Here is a 19,882-nt window from a genome sequence, read left to right on the forward strand (position 1 = left end):
AAATTGGTTGATAATCCTGTTTTTATCAAGACAAAGATTTCATACTAAGCAATTTTTTGTGCTTAGCAGCAAATTGGGCCTGATGACAATGATGAACAATTTCCATCATGTGCTTTTAAAATATTTATTGTATTCCGTATTCTTTTGCATCACTAGTAAAAGTCTGACCATACACATACAAAAAAATAATACAATTAAATCAAACCAACAGGTTTTTGTTCTTGAATGTCATTTATTAACACAATGTTATACACCAAGGAAATTTATAGACTCCTCCTAGTGCATGGTGTTTGAATGAAAACTTTCCTCAATGAAAATATTAGTTTTCCTTTTTTTAATAACATGTACAAGCACCAAAAGAAAGGTGATTTTGTAGGAGCTAGGCCTATCTGTTTATTAATTTTGTTAGTTATTGTTTTCTAAATTGGAAAATAAAATAAACAAATGTTCTGGTCGAAAGCAAATTGAATCAAATAAAATTTCCATGTTACCATGAAGGAAGGAATTCACAACTATAATATACTATTAACTGCTGAATATTAAGAAAAAAAGTTTTATCAAATTAAACAAGATTATTAAATTTATAGGTAGGGTCAAAATTTGGTGATGACCAGAAAGAAATAAAATAACGCAATTTTTAATCAAAACCCAATTCGTTGATTCTGCAAAATGATACACTCATTGGTGAATGAAAGTACGTCAACACAAATGAATCTTCAAAACTTAAAGGAACACGTTGCCTTGGATCGGATGAGTTGGTCAATAAAGAGCGTTTGAAACCGTTTGTTATGAAATGTATATGATTAGAAAGATGTTTTAAAAGTAGAATATAATGATCCACACAAGTATCACTCCAAATTGCACGGTTTTCATTTTACGTCTCGAACTAACACGGTCGCCCATTTATGGGAGTCAAATTTTTGACTCCCATAAATGGCCGACCGTGTTTGTCGAGACGTAAAATGAAAAACAGGCAATTTTTGGTGATACTTGTGTGGATCATTATATTCTACTAATAAACCTGTAAGTTACTGATCAATACATTTATAAAAAGGCCTGGTACACATCATCTCTACATTATATGAAACAGTGCTTTACAACAAAGATTATTTCTATTAATTTTAGGGTAAAATACTCGTCTTTTTCATTGCTTTGAGTCAAAAGTTATATAGCAAAAACCTGCAAATGATTTACAGAGTCTATGGTGTCTGCAAAAAGGCTGAACCTGAATGGACTATATGTTCTGACATTATCAAGCCGCCATCTTGGAAGTAAAGCAATGATGAAGGACATAGAAAGCAATTTTGTTTATTAAGACTTGTATACCCGGCGCACAGGATTGGCCAATGAACAGCCTCCTTTTGTCCTCTAGGCTAGGGCGCCCAACTCAAACAACATCATATACATAAACCTTTTCGCAAATACCCAACTTGGTCGCTAGCTAGACCAGCATGCACCTCATTCCACGCCTAGCCTGCACATATCAAGAATTTGCAAAAGTTCTATTGACAGCTTTAACTGTTATGAAGAGTGTTACCAAGTCCAACCTCTGCTTCAATGGGTGCGTTCGATTAGCTTCCCTGGGTCGACCCCGGTGTGCTCATGCGGGTGAGCCCCCGACAAGAGCTTATCGAACGATCACTCGCCCTCTCGTGGTGACATCATGCACCTCGAGCAAGCCCCAAGTGACCCGTTCCACAAGCAGGGCACTTGGGGCTGAACAGGGTGAGCCCCTGGAATGACGTCGAAGCATTTCGAACGTACCATGGGAAGACAGGGTCGACCCGGGGGAAGCTAATTGAACGCACCAAATTTATGACACAGTGAGTTAGCCACAGTCGCAGCCGTAGCCACTAATTCAGAAACAGTCTGAATTTATGGCTTCAGCTGCGGCTATGGCTGACCTTATTTAAAAGTCCTATTCTCCAATGTTGCTCCTGTAGCCAGCAGCCATAGCCATAACCAAAGGTGCTTGAGTCAGACACGGCTGTACGACCCAGCTCAGCTATCAGCGACCACCTCCATCTTAGACTCTACATACTCAACAGCCTTGCGTTTAACCTCCACTACACTGGCATCAGTGCCAGATTTTTTCTCAAACTCCAAGTAGCGCTTGAAGAAGAACTTCATCTTCTTGGCCGAGAGACTGAGATGGATGACTCTTTCGAAAAGATGTCTGCAGGGGAAGAACAAATAAATTCAAATGTAAATTTTTAAAATCTTTAAATGTAAATCAGTGCTTTTCGTTAGAATTTCACAGAAATAGAGTAGTAGGCCTAATGTCCAACACTGTACTTTATTTATACATTTATTTATTTATTTATTTATTTTAAACCTTTAGACATACACAAAATAATTACAAGTTGGACAAGGGCTGTTATACAAAAGTATAAAAACTGTCAACTTGAAATGTGTACAATCAGACCCCTGCCAACAAAAATAAGATAATTATACTCTTATAAAATTATTACAAGGATATTGCGCTCAAACGATACTAAAATCTCAAAACTTTAAGAAAACAGCCTTTTCATCACTGCGTGTAAAGAAAAATCTTGTACCTGACAGCCTCTACATCTGCTTCCTTGATCATCATATCCAGGTACACTGACCAAATATCAGTACGCTTTGGATAGTTGCTGAGGACATTTTCAAACATCGTCTTGCCTCGTTCAGCTTCGGCAAACTTGAACTCCATTTGAGCAAATTTAGTAATTACATCAACATCTGGAAGGAACAAATGATATCAATTAATACAACCCATATTTTGTTTTAATTTTAGCTTGCAGATTATTTATACTTCTGAAAAATTGTAAACATAATCATAATGAGAAAGCTCCAATTAAGAAAGTATTACTTAAATAAAACATCCTTTTCATCTGGCAACTCACACCTGTTATCTCCATGTAATTCCTTTTTCCAAACAGTGGACTTACATGTATTTGGATCATGCAAAAGGCAGTTGGGCTGCTCAATGCCTCAGGAAGATTAACTGCTCATCCATTAACTTAAATTAATAACCCAAGAAATTCAATGTTAAAAACACCCACTCAGTAAAAAGGATGTATACTTCCTGAGTTTCTTTTGGCCAAACTCAGAATTTCTTTAATGGCGCTTTCCTGATTTGAGTCATTGTCATCAAAAAATCTTTATAACCGATATTTTATTCATCACACTCTCCAAGTGAAATATAAATCAACAACAGTACAGTCCATAACATAAATCGCTTAAGTAGAACTTGTATTTGATGAGTACAGTGAAACTTACGCTCTTTTTGTGTTAGACTTTTGAAACTTCTCTGCATAAGTTTGTGGGCCGCACCGTGACGTCCGCTCTTCATCAGAAAGTAACCATAGCTGATCCAGACGTCTTTATTGAAGTTAAATCGCTTCACCATCGTATTGTACAACTGCTCTGCTTGCTGAAAAAACAAATCGATTAAAAATTTTACAAATTATTTCCACACTTGGCAATTATTATTTAACGAGCGATAAACTGCAACGCCAGGAACTGAACCACCATTCTACTGATTCATCCACAACATATTAATAATAATAATAATAATAATAATAATAATAATAAATCTTATAAAGCGCTGGTATCTAGAAAACTATTCACTGCGCTAAAATATGACCAAGGGAAAAATTAATGGTAGGCTTGACTGAAGAGGTAAGTTTTGAGATTAGATTTGAATGAAGCAATGTCAGGTTGTGATCTAAGGGTGAGAGGCAGGTCGTTCCACAGGCGGGGGGCTGCAACCAAGAAACTTCTATCCCCATAGGTTTTCAACCTGGAAGGTGGAACGGCAAGCAAGTTGGCATCACTGGACCTATAGCTGGCGAACGGGCTTATACGGCAGGAGAAGCCTCTGCAAGTACAACGGGGATGAAGTCTCTGTCATACAACGGTATGTTGTGCAAAGGAGTTTGAAGATGATGCGTTGCTCAACAGGGAGCCAGTGTAATGCTTTTATTAAGATTAAATTGTTCTGTTGTTGTTGTTTTTTCTAATTGTTTGTATTTTGTTCTGTCTTTTTGTACAATGTAATCTTGCTGTATTTTGCTTATCTCTTTTTAGCTTAATGTTTTTTTAATGTTAAAGATGTCTGAACAGCGTTTTTAGATTTTTTTTTTAAGGAAGACGCTTTATTAAAAATGAATTATATTATCATTATTTTGCACCAATTATTCAGACAGTAGACAGTAAGAGAAGTTTTCATATTCTTTTAAAAAGTCTGTATAGTAATTTGACACGCCCATTCGATATAAATAAAAACCAAAACAAGATTCTTGCAGCAATAAGTGCTACTCACAATGCAGGAGGGAGAGCCATTGCTGACAAAAAAAGTCTAAAACTGGGATCCACATATGAGTAGGTTTTTGATGAAATGACGGTATTTCCACCTCTTGATAGACCCTAGGGTTCAGATTTAGCAACGCTTTCAGGGGCAGTGTCCTCAGAAGTGAATCACAGAGCAGGGACTTGCTTTAGCTGTGGGTGATTTTCTTCATAAGGCTGACCTTAAAGGTCTGAAATTTCTCTTCTTTGTACGGGTTTAGGCAGGAACAGAGTTGATGTAACGTGACATTCATAAATACCTCAGACAGTTTCGCTATGCCTATTGGTGGAGAGCGCATCACGTGGGCGTGTATAACCCTTTTTTTATGACCAGTAAAAAGTCTTGAAACATGGGCGTGACAGCTATGAAAGTAATAATAAAATCTGGAAAATTTCTGACTAATCACGAGTCTACATGTAAGTGCTACCCACCTCGAGTTTCTCTGTGCGGACGTAGATGTTGACCATATTCTGGAAGACTTTGATTGGTTCACAGTGCTTTAGCGCCCTCTCAAAAACCTTGAGTAGAGACTCTTCCGTTCCGTATAGATTCTCAAGATTCAAGAAGGAAACCCACACATTCAGCTTCTCAGACTCCTCCCTGAAAGAATAAAACTTTGGAATCTTAGTATTTGCTCAAACTCTTTCTTACAGATTCTCAAGATTCAAGAATGAAACCCACCCATTCAGCTTCTCAGACTCCTCTCTGAATAATATCAAGAACAAAACTTTGGAATCTTAGAATTTGCTCAAACTCTTTCTTACAGATTCTCAAGATTCAAGAAGGAAACCCACACGTTCAGCTTCTCAGACTCCTCTCTAAAGGATATCAAGAACAAAACTTTGGAATCTTAGTATTTGCTCAAACTCTGTCTTACAGATTCTCAAGATTCAAGAATGAAACCCACCCATTCAGCTTCTCAGACTCCTCTCTGAATGATATCAAGAATAAAACTTTGGAATGTTAGTGGTTGCTCAAACACTCTGAGATGAAGATGTTTTTGTTTTTGCTTCTTAAGGGATGTTGGTCTTTATTGCAGAGCTGCCAACATTTGCATCTTGCAGTCCGGGAGATACTGCATCAATTGTAGAGATATATAGAATTACATTTAACATAATAGGGAATAAGTTTCCTTAAGTAGGGCGATTTCCAAAATTGTTCAGCAGATCATGGAAAGGTTGATTTATTTTCAGGGAAAATTCTGCAGAATCGAGGGCAGTTGGCAGCTATTTTAAAGCAATACCACTACATTAAGTTTTCTAGTCCAACCATTTTTTTTTAGTGGTACTCATATCTTTTGCAGTTGCATAAATAAATAAAGCTTGGCTTTTTACTGAAATGTTTAAAAAATTAAAAGATCTTTAGAACGAAGGTGATTAGCTCGATTCCAAAAGCAGAAATCAAATAGTTTCAACTTGTCGCTACAAATGAATTCTGACAAAGCTCTGTAATGCTGGAAGTATTCAAAGGAAATTCTGGTAGGATTTGAACCCCCAAACTTTCTTCTTCTTTTTTTTGCTAATAAAGATACTGACCTGAAGCTCATAGTTTTAAGAGCTCTCTCAGCCACTGCTCTAGCTTTGTCAATCTCGGCTGATTGAAGGTAGAAGGCCATGTAACGAATCCATACAAGGGAGGAGTTTGGAGAACTCAGAACGAGACGATCGTATTCATCGGACGTCTGCGGTGTTTTGTCTTCATCCATCAATTCACGCTCCGTCTGACAACAAATTGATTTAATAGATGTTAAAAATGCATCGGGATAAAGAATATAACTTGGTTATACCCTTACACCGATGTGTGTAAGCACTGTATACTCAGTACTTTCCCCTTACACCGATGTGTGTAAGCACTGTATACTCAGTACTTTCCCCTTACACCGATGTGTGTAAGCACTGTATACTTAGTACTTTCCTCTTACACCGATGTGTGTAAGCACTGTATACTCGGTACTTTCCCCTTACACCGATGTGTGTAAGCACTGTATACTCAGTACTTTCCCCTTACACTGATGTGTGTTAGCACTGTATACTCAGTACTTTCCCCTTACACCGATGTGTGTTAGCACTGTATACTCAGTACTTTCCCCTTACACCGATGTGTGTTAGCACTGTATACTCAGTACTTTCCCCTTACACTGATGTGTGTTAGCACTGTATACTCAGTACTTTCCCCTTACACCGATGTGTGTAAGCACTGTATACTCAGTACTTTCCCCTTACACTGATGTGTGTTAGCACTGTATACTCAGTACTTTCCCCTTACACCGATGTGTGTTAGCACTGTATACTCAGTACTTTCCCCTTACACCGATGTGTGTTAGCACTGTATACTCAGTACTTTCCCCTTACACTGATGTGTGTTAGCACTGTATACTCAGTACTTTCCCCTTACACCGATGTGTGTAAGCACTGTATACTCAGTACGTTCCCCTTACACCGATGTGTGTAAGCACTGTATACTCAGTACGTTCCCCTTACACCGATGTGTGTTAGCACTGTATACTCAGTACTTTCCCCTTACACCGATGTGTGTAAGCACTGTATACTCAGTACTTTCCCCTTACACCGATGTGTGTTAGCACTGTATACTCAGTACTTTCCCCTTACACTGATGTGTGTTAGCACTGTATACTCAGTACTTTCCCCTTACACCGATGTGTGTAAGCACTGTATACTCAGTACTTTCCCCTTACACCGATGTGTGTAAGCACTGTATACTCAGTACTTTCCCCTTACACCGATGTGTGTTAGCACTGTATACTCAGTACTTTCCCCTTACACTGATGTGTGTTAGCACTGTATACTCAGTACTTTCCCCTTACACCGATGTGTGTTAGCACTGTATACTCAGTACTTTCCCCTTACACTGATGTGTGTAAGCACTGTATACTCAGTACTTTCCCCTTACACCGATGTGTGTAAGCACTGTATACTCAGTACGTTCCCCTTACACCGATGTGTGTAAGCACTGTATACTCAGTACGTTCCCCTTACACCGATGTGTGTTAGCACTGTATACTCAGTACTTTCCCCTTACACCGATGTGTGTAAGCACTGTATACTCAGTACTTTCCCCTTACACCGATGTGTGTAAGCACTGTATACTTAGTACTTTCCCCTTACACCGATGTGTGTAAGCACTGTATACTCAGTACGTTCCCCTTACACCGATGTGTGTAAGCACTGTATACTCAGTACGTTCCCCTTACACCGATGTGTGTAAGCACTGTATACTTAGTACTTTCCCCTTACACCGATGTGTGTAAGCACTGTATACTCAGTACGTTCCCCTTACACCGATGTGTGTAAGCACTGTATACTCAGTACGTTCCCCTTACACCGATGTGTGTAAGCACTGTATACTCAGTACTTTCCCCTTATACCGATGTGTGTAAGCACTGTATACTTAGTACTTTCCCCTTACACCGATGTGTGTAAGCACTGTATACTCAGTACTTTCCCCTTACATCGATGTGTGTAAGCACTGTATACTCAGTACGTTCCCCTTACATCGATGTGTGTAAGCACTGTATACTCAGTACGTTCCCCTTACACCGATGTGTGTAAGCACTGTATACTTAGTACTTTCCCCTTACACTGATGTGTGTAAGCACTGTATACTCAGTACTTTCCCCTTACACCGATGTGTGTAAGCACTGTATACTCAGTACTTTCCCCTTACACCGATGTGTGTAAGCACTGTATACTCAGTACTTTCCCCTTACACCGATGTGTGTAAGCACTGTATACGCAGTACTTTCCCCTTACACCGATGTGTGTAAGCACTGTATACTCAGTACTTTCCCCTTACACCGATGTGTGTAAGCACTGTATACTCAGTACTTTCCCCTTACACTGATGTGTGTAAGCACTGTATACTCAGTACTTTCCCCTTACACCGATGTGTGTAAGCACTGTATACTCAGTACTTTCCCCTTACATCGATGTGTGTAAGCACTGTATACTCAGTACTTTCCCCTTACACCGATGTGTGTAAGCACTGTATACTCAGTACTTTCCCCTTACACCGATGTGTGTAAGCACTGTATACTCAGTACTTTCCCCTTACACCGATGTGTGTAAGCACTGTATACTCAGTACTTTCCCCTTACACCGATGTGTGTAAGCACTGTATACTCAGTACTTTCCCCTTACACCGATGTGTGTTAGCACTGTGTACTTAGTACTTTCCCCTTACACTGATGTGTGTAAGCACTGTATACTCAGTACTTTCCCCTTACATCGATGTGTGTAAGCACTGTATACTCAGTACTTTCCCCTTACACTGATGTGTGTAAGCACTGTATACTCAGTACTTTCCCCTTACACCGATGTGTGTAAGCACTGTATACTCAGTACTTTCCCCTTACACCGATGTGTGTAAGCACTGTATACTCAGTACTTTCCCCTTATACCGATGTGTGTAAGCACTGTATACTCAGTACTTTCCCCTTACACCGATGTGTGTAAGCACTGTATTGATTGAGTTCTGAGAAGGAAAAAAACAGACATTTTTACTTGGTGGGATTCGCTATATTTGCACCGCAAAACAACAAAGTCTTCTTTGTATATAAGTTTATCTGTGGAATAAGAACTGTATACTCAGTTACGTCAGTGACTTGCCCAGTCACGAGAGAGATGAATCTAACAGTGCTTTGTCAAATTGTGACCCATATCTTTACTAATCAATTATGCAGGAAGTCCGGGCTCTGTGGCCTAGTGTAAATATTTGGCTTTACATCAAGATGGAGGGACAAACAAAATTATTCAAATTTATTTTTAAAAGACCACATACCTGGAAGAGAAGCTCTTCTTCTGCCTTTGCTATGGCTTCCTTCTCCTTCTTGCTTTTGACCTGAGAAGGCTAGGAGAGACGTCAAACAAGAAAAAAACTTAAATCACCAAACAGAACCCTCACGCTGTGATACAAGGGGGGTAACGACAGTAAAGGGGTAACCCTGTTTCAGCTCAAGAGGAAGGTGCTGGCAACGGCCTCTGGAACAAAATAATTGTAACCCACACCTTGAAGTGGCCTTCAGGCCTTGTGTGACTAGCACTTGCATAAAAACAAGTTTTAATTTTTATTTGGGCTTTCTCTCGGTTCACAATACAGGAAACCCATTCTAATAGTAATAACAATAAAATTGAACCTTTTTAGTGCGGCATGTCTGTCAAGAATAATAATAATAATAATAATGAAGACTTGTAACGAGCACATATCCACCCTGCTGGGTATTCAAGGCCCAGGCTGGTGATCAAGAACGACACTCCTGTTACAAAAACAAGAACTCTGCTACACACAAAGAAAACCAGAGGCCAAAGCTATGATTGCCAAAATAGATATGTTTTGAGATTTAAGTGGGACGCTGTTCCAAAGAGATGACCCGACATGTGAAACTAAAAGTTATAAGATTGAATAAACATCAGGCAACAGATCGAACCAATTTCTTGAATTCTTACCTCTTTGACAACTGTCTCCTCCTCTTCCACATCACTTTCCTCGCTGCTGGATTCCTCCTCGTTGCGGAGTACTGTCTTCTTACTCCTCTTGGCCTCTGGTGCATGACTACTATCCCAACTAAATCCAGTGTCAACGTTGAGTCGAGCAACTGGAGCGCCCTCTCTTGGTTTCTGTATCACCTAAAATTAAGAAAAAAATCACACAAAATTATGAATCGGATGGAAAGTTCACTCAAGATTTTGCTCTCTCATAAACAGACTTAACAAGCTGCAGTTTGGAATTGATCAAATGCACGACTCAGATGTTGCACATCTGTGTGTAGGGAAACAAGTTATGGTGAAATTTTATTTCACCAACAGGCCTTTTGCTTAACCTTTTTTGAAAAGTAGCTGACACGGCTAGTTAACTGTGTTTTTGTCACTTGCCCCTAGAAAGTTGTATAAGCCGAGATTTTGAGCACGTACACTTTAACCAATATGTAAATTCCTAACTTGAACCAATATTTGGCACAAGGTGGATCGAGGGGAGGGGGGGGGGGGTGGGGTAGGTGGACGAGTTGAAACTAACCTCTACTTCCGTGTCACTCAATGTTTCTGGTTCTTCTAATCCACTATCAATGTCCTCCTCTCCTTCCGATAGGTTTCGTTTCCTCTTCAGATTCTCCTTTCCTGTAAATAAAAATAAATAAAAATAAACCCACAATTTTTAACAACATTTGAACATTGCTAGACCAATTATCATGCTGTTTTTATCTTTGTATTTTGCCTGTATATTGTAATACTCATAAATGTTTATACTAAATGTTCAATGTATTTTTGTATAAATGGTAAATTTTTAGTGTGTATTTTTATAGACGAAGTGACCTCTGACGTCACACGAAAACCATAACATGATTCGCGCGCATACCGCCGGGCAAAACTTTTGTGTTTTGGCAGCCAGCTAGAAATCTTACTGTGACTGCGCAACTCAGTGCCCGGCGAAACATGACGTATAGAGTGTTTTGTCAACAGAGGGCGGTTTGAATGTAAACATAGGTCACATCGTCTATATAACACATTTTTAGACACGCTATTATAAAACCAAAACGCATTTCATTGTACAAATACTTGTTTTTTTTACAAGTGACAATAAAACATTATTCATATTCATATTATGATGTTACATAATATACCTGACACAAATGACATCATTTGAGCAGAGAGCTCTCTACTAGAGGTCAAAAGAAGGTTGCTCATTGGCCCATTATTCGACCTCTAAGATGGCAGCATGATGTCAATAGGCACAGTCACAATCATGGGTACCATTTTTGTTACAAAACACCAAATGAACAACAGACAACTGTTGAGTAACTCTATGCAGATCTTGTATTCGACAAACTCTTTATTCATCATTGACGCAAAAACTGTTAAAGGAACACGTTGCCTTGCATCATGTGCATAGGTTGAGTTGGTCATTGAAAAGCATTTGTAACCGTTTGTTATAAAATGCACATGGTTAGAAAGATGTTTTAAAAGTAGAATACAATAATCCACACACATTTGCCTCGAAATTGTGTGGTTTTCCTTTTACTTTGGGAACTAACATGGGCGGCCATTTATGGGAGTCAAAATTTTGACTCCCATCATTGGCCGACTGTGTTTTTTCGACGAGGTAAAAGAAAAACCACGCAATTTCGAGTGATACTAATTGTGTAGATCATTCTATTCTACTTTTAAAATATCTCTCTAATCATATGCAAATGGTTACAAACGCTTTTCAAAGACCAACTCGACCGATCCAAGGCAACGTGTTCCTTTAACTGATTATACAAATAAAATTGAGATAACAGCTACATCGGTGGTTTCAAACTGCTGTTCATAAAATGGACACCCAAAAAATATGCAGCCATTGGCTGTGCACCAATGCACAGGATGAATCCACTGTGCTGAATTATTGGATCATCTTGTGCCTACAATTTGAAAGTTCAACTTACTTTTCACTCTGAGTTTGGCAGGAACCGGATCTTCAGCGCCAGTGGCAGTGCTCGCTGAGGAGAGCTCAATCTTTCCTGACTTCTTATTAACGCTACCAGAAAAATAAACAATAATACACTCAATAAGAAATGTTGTTACCTTCACACTTCTGGTTTATCAAAGGGTTTTGTATAAAAATAACATCAAACTCCTCCTTAAACAACTGGCCTCATTCCCCCCAAAAAAGTCTCAGCGCAGAATCTTACTCTCTCTCTCTCATTAGATTCAAGTCAGTTTTTTATAGAGACAGTTTGAAATTCCATTTGTTTCAAACAGCTTTTCAGTAGTTGTTTTCATCTTTTTTCCCCATGACCCTTGCAATTCTAGAGCAGTGTGTTACCAACTAAACTACCGAGATTGCTAGAGGCAGTTCGAATCCTTTGTTTTGGCAGCAGGTACCTCAACAATATAATAGATGTTAAATTTGCATCGAGGATAAAGAATACATCAATGTTGGTGATGTTTGCAGCCATGAGTTAATACCAGAAACAACGATCTAGGATAAAGCTACTGCTGAGGCAGTAGACGTCAGACCTCTTTATCGAAGCAACTCTCTATTAAAGGCACCGGACACTATTGGTAATTACTCAAAATAATTGTTAGCATAAAATCTTACTTTGTCACAAGCAATGGAGAGCTGTTAATAGTATAAATAATTGTGAGAAACGGCTCCCTCTGAAGTAACGTAGTTTTTGAGAAAGAAGTAATTTCTCACTCAAATATTTGAATGGAATTCGAGACCTCAGCTGAGGTGTCGAATTCAAGCATCTGAAAGCACAAAACTTGTGTGACAAGGGTGTTTTTTCTTCCATTATTCTCTCGCAACTTCGACGACCAATTGAGCTCAAATTTTAATAGGTTTGTTATTTTATGCATATGTTGAGATACACCAAGTGAGAAGACTGGTCTATGACAATTACCAATAGTGTCCACTGCCCTTAAGACATAAATTATTACTAGATTCTCTCACCTTAACACTGCAACAGTAAGAAGCATTCCTGTTGGAAACAGAGGTCCTGGATCCTTGACAAAAGATTCCGACAAGTTCTTCATTTGGATTCGACCAACAACTTTTCGTGATAAACTGCGAACGAGAAAAACAGAAACATTTTGAAGTACAGAGCATTTAAAAAAGAAAAAAAAATTCTTTCACTCCCTGTTCAGATCCTCTATGCCGACTGTGGACTGTAAAAGCAAAAAGCTGAAACATGAAATTGCAATTATTCATTCAGTAACATTTATTTCAGTGCAAAAATTACAATATTGCACATTCATGTTGAAACTACAAAAGCAATACAGTATGAGGTATGATATAATTATTAGTATAAGGTACACAATGGTTCAATAATAAGCAACAATTTATAGACAACATTTAGGGATAAGGTTAATAATAAGAAGAAGAAATGCTTATATAGCGCAATTCAGTACTGCAAGTACTCACAATGCGCTTTACAAACAAATAAACCCATTTATACAATAGAAAGCAACAATTAAACTAAACAATACAATATTACAAAAAAGATTGAGTGAACAAGTGTGTTTTGAGATGAGTTTTTGAAGAGGTCCGGGTTTATCCGGGAACGGATGGTAGCAGGAAGAGAGTTCCAAAGGGTGGGTGCACTGAAAGCAAAGGCTCTTTTACCGTACGTTTTTGTTCTGTATGGGGGAACTTGTAGGAGAAGCTGTGAAGAGGATCTGAGGGACCTTGTCGGGGTGTATGGCGTTATCAGTTCAGAAATGTAATGACGGGAGAGACCATGGACAGCATTGAACGTGAGGAGCAGGACTTTGTACTGTATGCGAGCGAGAAGCTTCTGTTCCCTAACCTATGGACAGACAAACATTTAGTATGGTACAACCAATTGATGACCGTATAGTTTCGAGCAGACAATATACATGTCGTACATTTATAGACTTTTGTTCAGGCTACTGTACATGTATATCACAGTTTTGTCAATTTTCCTGAGGGCAAAACAAAAAGTTGAAAACAGATTTCGGTAGGAAGAACATCATGCATGAAAAAACTGCAGGACTCATGTTCCTGCCTCCTCATGGATTGAAAATCGAGGACAATAACAAGTTCAACTTACCTGACGAAGACGCCAACCTTAGTGCAGCTGCTCACATATCCTTTAACGATGTCCCCGACTGCTAAATCTTCAGCAGAGCTGATGTCCTTGTCAATAACTGCGGCGTGATCCTTCCATGTGTCCGAAGCTCTCAATGATAAAACTGCATTGTCTTTCTTTGGCACTGCCATCACGCAACACCTTTATAAAATATCAACTCTGTAGTATTATTTCCTAGTTTTATGCTTCATGATTGGAGGGGCAAGGGCACCAAGGCATTTTCTTCCTGGTACATGTAAATTGCACCCTTAGGAGGAAGATGTAAATTTGTACTGGAGCATTTCAAGGGCATCAAGGCAGTGACCAGGGGGCATGGAGGCAATCACCTTAAATGCAGTGGACACTATTGGTAATTACTCGAAACAATATTTAGCATAAAACCTTTCTTGGTAACAAGTAATGGGGAGAGGTTGATAGTATAAAACATTGTGAGAAACAGCTCCCTCTGAAGTGCAATAGTTTGTGAGAAAGAAGTAATTTTCCACGAACTTGTTTTCAAGACCTCAGGTTTAGAACGCAAGGTCTCGAAATCAACCAGGGTGTTTTCTTCTTTCATTATTATCTCACAACTTTTATGACCGACTGAGCTCAAATTTTCACAGGTTTGTTATTTTATGGGTATGTTGAGATACACCAACTGTGAAGGCTAGTCTTTGACAATTACCAGTAGTGTCCACTGCCTTTAATTGCCTACATTAAGTATCAGGCCTGATAGTTAGCCCTGTTTAGAGACCAATGGCCGGAAACAGCTTGTACGAAAAGGCCCATGGCAGCGCAAATGGCTGCAAGATCGGACCTACCTCCGACCCGACAAAACATTCAAAGTTAAGATCATAGTATCAATTGACAATGGCAAATTTTTTCTTTGTTATCATAGTATCTATGGATCACCTATAAAAAATGATGTAGTTTCTTATTTCAAATAAAAAAAAATTCACTTAGTTACATAGTCACTTTTCCCAACAGTTTGTTACCGCTTTACTTAATGGCAGTTGACACTATTGGTAATTACTCAAAATAATTATTAGCATAAAACCTTACTTGGTAACGAGTAATGGGGATCTGTTGATAGTACAAAACATTGTGAGAAACAACTCCCTCTGAAGTAATGTAGTTTTCGAGAAAGATGTAATTTTTCGGCGAATTTGATTTCAAGACCTCAGAATTAGAATTTGAGGTCTCGAAATCAAGCATCTGAAAGCACACAACTTCGTGTGACAACGGTGCTTTTTTCTTTTATTATTATCTCGCAACTTTGATGACCAATTGAGCGCAAATTTTCACAGGTTTGTTATTTTATGCATATGTTGAGATACACCAAGTGAGAAGACTGGTCTTTGACAATTACCAATAGTGTCCAGTGTCTCTAAGCAACTGTAATATTGTGGAGTCTGTGTAGACTTCTCCGAGTCCGTTTGTGGAGTGAAACCAACCATAAAGACAAGTTGACACAATTGAGTTATCAATGATTATAGTAAGGTCTTTAACATTCTGATACCACGTTCATTCAATCTTTTCCCCAAACTCCTCAAATACTCTTACATTCCTTTATTTCATTTTCAATTTTGTTGTTAATCATATTCAAAATCAAACATTAAAAGAGAAACCAAACCAGCACGTGCTCGCGCTTAAGAATTAGCTAAGGGAGGCCGTCTTTAACTAACCCCTATTTTCCGCCGTAAACCGCTGGATCCCTGCGGCTTTTAACTCAGTGAACACTTACAAAAGGATTGCATAAATCATGAAAATGCCAGCGCCCAAGAGGTCATGCTCTGGCCGAATAGCTCATTAAAACCCCAGTCCCTTGCCAGGGGGATAAGCAATGCGACAACAAAGATTAGTTACAATGTATACAGCGGATTAGGGCTTGTCCAGTGAAGCAAGCAGCCATAACAAAGGGGAGCAATCAAAGTGTTGCATCTCCATTTCTAAAGATCTCTGCAGAAAGGTGCCGGTAATTGGTCCCTTTGTTTGAAGCCACTGCCCCAGCCTGTTTGAGTAGACCTCATGCATATTCGTGTGACATAGTGTAGCTTTGTGAATTGACCTGTAGATCATTAGAGTGGTGAAAGAAAAACCGCCGGGATCCTGGGGTTTACGGCGGCAAATGGGGGTTAGTTAAAGACGGCCTCCCTAACGCATGTAGTTGATTCCTTTTAAGATCGCTACACAACAAATTGAAGAGTTGGCTTCCTACCTGACACACTGTTTCTTCTTGAATCCCGTCAAAGGATCTTTGATGAAGCGGTCTCTAAGGTCAGTGAGCGACACCCTGCCGTGATGACTGAAGGGAAGCTGAATGACCAGACCCACTCCGGGGTTGATTCGAGTTATAAATCCATTCAGGATCATTCCGGGGGTCAACTCAGACGAGCCAGTACCTACGGGAAAATGATGATAAGTGTTGATAAGTAACAATCATCATAATCATAGAATGTTTTTTTAAGAACAAAAACTTTGATTCTTACACAAAAATGGTCCGTGCAAAAATCCTTGTGCTGATTTTCGGTACCTCATTGAGACCAAACAGAAGACAAAAAGGGGAAATAAAAAGGGCTCGATTCTAAAAACTTGGTGTCGGGTGCTCCACAAGATAAATTATTTAATGGAGGTTTACCGTAATAAATTTCAAACTCGCGTATTTCAGGGATACAAAGGTTTTGCACTGACAATAACACTTTTCTTCGGGTAAGGTTTGCGGTTTAATAACATGCACATGAATCTGTTATGCTAGATTTTCTTATGGAGAATTCAAACGAGCGAGTTATTAACATGGCGTAACTGCAAACCTTACTAAATGTCAAATCCTACATCCAGCTTGAATAAATGTATTAACAGTTAAAAAAACTCACCCACAAATGTTAGTTCTAAAACCTTATGTGTCATGTCAATTTTGACCACTTTGGCTTTTTTGACCACTCCTGGTTTGAATAACTTAGCCGGTTTCTGCACTTCACTCAAGTTCTTGGACAGATTTAACTGGAAAATCTTGCCTTGCAGGGTACCAGTCACAGCCACCCACAACACATTCTGTACATACTGTGAAAACAAAACAATTTTAAATGAATTTTAATTTCCATTTAGTGAGAAAACTACTTGACACTTTTGCATGCACACTTATTAAAAACGCTTGTATGGCGCTTGTAGGCCGCTTTATGCTTGTCAAATAGCAAGTTTTTCTAACGCAATTCCATTTCAAACGAATCATGTTTGTACATAGTCACCCTAAAAACTGCATTAGTATACAGCTCGTGCTGCCAAATATGAGCAACTATCACTATAAGCTAAATCAAACACAAGAACCATCTCTGCCTTCCCCTGGGTGGAGAGAAGTAATTATAGTGAAGTGTCTTGCTCAGGGACACAAGTGTCACGACCAGGACTCGAACCCACACTCTGCTGAACAGAAACACTACAGCTTGAGTTCGGTGCTCTTATCCGCTCGGCCACGACACCCCACAATCACCCCTAGAAACAAGGTTGGGATTCACGATCTGAACACCGAGGGAGATGAGCACTTTCTTACCTTCTGAACCATACAGGTGACAGTCTGTTCAGGCTTGTAGGAAAGTAACTGCTTCTCTAGAGTTAAATCTTCAGTCTTGAAATCGTCATCATCCAATTTGCTGCATAAAAAACAAGGATTAAATTATAATAATAAAACTTGTAAAGCCCTGGTATCAAGAAATACTATTCATAAATACCTCAGACAGTTTCGCTATTCCTATTGGTGGAGAGTGCATCACATGGGGGTGTTTAAACCTTTCATAATGACCAGTGTTTATAATCGGTTGTGAGCGGATACTCCGCGCTAGTCTTGGTGCAAGACGTTTCTTGTAACAGGCGATGCGGGTGCTGTCGGTGAGTTGGCCGCGCTGTGTGTGAAAGGAAAACGAGAACGTGTTGCACCAAGACTACGCGCACGAACGGAGCAAGAAACTGTCGGAAATAGGCGTCTCAGTCATAACAATGCAACACACGGACATCGTACATGTACAAACAGAGCTCAAGCACGTCCTTGTGATAAAGGCCCTTGCCGACACGGCAACGACCCTGCCGGTTCTAAACGGCCGTGAAAGAACTCGTCGCTACCCTTTTATTCCCTTATTCACTGCGCCATAGGACCAAGGAAAAATTTAATAGTAGGCTTGAATGAAGAGGTAAGTTTTGAGATTAGATTTGAATGAAAAAACGTAAGGTTGTGATCTAAGGGTGAGAGGCAAGCGGGGGGCTAAAACTGAGAAACTTCTAGCCCGTAAGGTTACCTGGAAGGTGGAAAGACAAGCAAGTTGGCATCACTTAAAATGTTGGATAATCTGAGATTGTTATCCATATTTGATGATTATAGCTATTCCTTGTAATTCTATAACTTCAACTTTTGTGTATATTTTGAGGTTGGTTACTATAAGAAAAAGTGATAATTATAATAATAATTTATAGGTTTTATATTGCGCTCTCTCATGGACCAGCCTATTTGAGGGCGCATAACAGTAAAAATGGCAAAAGATTAATAAAATTACATACATTAAGTAAACAATTTTAAGAAGAGTACACCAGTTAAAAATATAAGCAAAATGGCTTGAAAATTGTACAGCCAAAAAAGGATAGCACATCATTGCTTTTAGAAGAGTCTACTTACTGCCTATTTTCTAGTCTTGTGAAAAGAAAACACACAATACAAGCACCTTGTGAAAATGTCATCAAGGAAGCCTTGCTCAAGGACACAGTTGTCGGAACTGACCGAGCTAGGATTCTAAACCACACTCTATAAATGACAGGACTCGAGTCCAACGCCCCAGATCACTCGGCCATGACACCCGACCCCACATATCAAGAACAAGTGTATAAACAAAAACGCACCATACCTTTGTATTAGTGTCAAATCTACAGCCATCTTAACGCCGTGAGTATGTGTGATCGGGAGGTAGTGGTGATCTTTGACCTGTAGATAACCTATGACCTTTGCTTTTAACTCCTGTCCCACTTGCATTCCTTTAAATGGAGACTTAGTCTGTAAAAGAAAAGTTTTACCAAACATGAAAAAAACATCATTGAGTCACACATTCTAAATTTGTTCATGACAAGAGGAAACTGATCTGTTGGATTTTGTAATAATAATAATAATAATAATAATAATAACAACCAGTTTTTATATAGTGCTTTTCACACGCGAGGGCTTCTCAAAGCGCTTCCAACATTATTACCCCTGGTGACTAGGCGTTGGATCATTCCGGCAGTGGACACTATTGGTAATTACTCCAAATAATTATTAGCATAAAACTTTTCTTGGTGACGAGTAATGGGGAGAGGTTGATGGTATAAAACGTTGTGAGAAACAGCTCCATCTGAAGTGGCGTAGTTTTCGAGACCTCAGATTTAGAACACACAACTTCGTGTTACAGGGGTATTTTTTTTCTTTCATTATTATCTCGCAAGTTCGATGACTGATTGAGCTCAAATTTTCACAGGTTTGTTGTCTTATGCATACATGTATGTTGAGATACACCAACTGTGAAGGCTAGTCTTTGACAGTTACCAATAGTGTCCAATGCCTTTAAACCATCTCAGCTCCCTGGGGAGTATACAACCTGTGCAACAATTATACGCTACTCGGCTAAATCAATCACAAGAACCATCTCTGCCCTCACAGGTACCCTTTTACCCCTGGGATGAGGGAAGCATGTGAGAAGGATTTGAAACTTTGCATGGTGGAAATACGATATGGAAAGGTTTGCGGTAACACCATGTAATGACTATCTCTAAATGAATTGGGGTGGTTCTGAAAAGAACTGTTGGTTTCAACTCGACGTTTTGATCAGTATGCTCTGATTGTCTTCTGGAGAAAGCATGTAGTTAAAGGAACACGTTGCCTTGGATCGGTTCGAGTTGGTCTTTGAAAAGCGTTTGTAACCGTTTGTTATAAAATGCATATGGGTAGAAAG

At 39.2% G+C, this 19,882-nt stretch overlaps 1 protein-coding gene across 2 annotated transcripts in view; it reads right to left on the bottom strand.

Moving 5' to 3' along the window:
* Nucleotides 1-226: 226 nt before the first annotated feature.
* LOC139940697 (protein RRP5 homolog) overlaps nt 227-19,882 on the bottom strand; it is a 45,236-nt gene continuing 25,580 nt past the window's right edge. The window contains exons 22-36 of one of the 2 annotated variants that reach the window (XM_071937061.1): nt 18,806-18,951; nt 17,467-17,566; nt 16,793-16,979; nt 16,138-16,321; nt 13,902-14,081; nt 12,782-12,895; nt 11,772-11,863; nt 10,367-10,467; nt 9,799-9,978; nt 9,134-9,193; nt 5,872-6,056; nt 4,768-4,936; nt 3,265-3,418; nt 2,559-2,724; nt 227-2,176 (exon numbers count right to left, since the gene is read on the bottom strand). In XM_071937061.1, the coding sequence (XP_071793162.1) occupies nt 2,002-2,176; nt 2,559-2,724; nt 3,265-3,418; nt 4,768-4,936; nt 5,872-6,056; nt 9,134-9,193; nt 9,799-9,978; nt 10,367-10,467; nt 11,772-11,863; nt 12,782-12,895; nt 13,902-14,081; nt 16,138-16,321; nt 16,793-16,979; nt 17,467-17,566; nt 18,806-18,951 (2,193 nt within the window). In that variant the 3' untranslated portion in view covers nt 227-2,001. Of the gene's footprint in view, nt 2,177-2,558; nt 2,725-3,264; nt 3,419-4,767; nt 4,937-5,871; nt 6,057-9,133; nt 9,203-9,798; nt 9,979-10,366; nt 10,468-11,771; nt 11,864-12,781; nt 12,896-13,901; nt 14,082-16,137; nt 16,322-16,792; nt 16,980-17,466; nt 17,567-18,805; nt 18,952-19,882 lie in introns of both variants that reach the window. The other variant, XM_071937060.1, reaches the window with a different exon arrangement.

This window comes from Asterias amurensis, chromosome 8, assembly GCF_032118995.1.
Source record: "Asterias amurensis chromosome 8, ASM3211899v1".
NCBI lineage: Eukaryota > Metazoa > Echinodermata > Asteroidea > Forcipulatida > Asteriidae > Asterias > Asterias amurensis.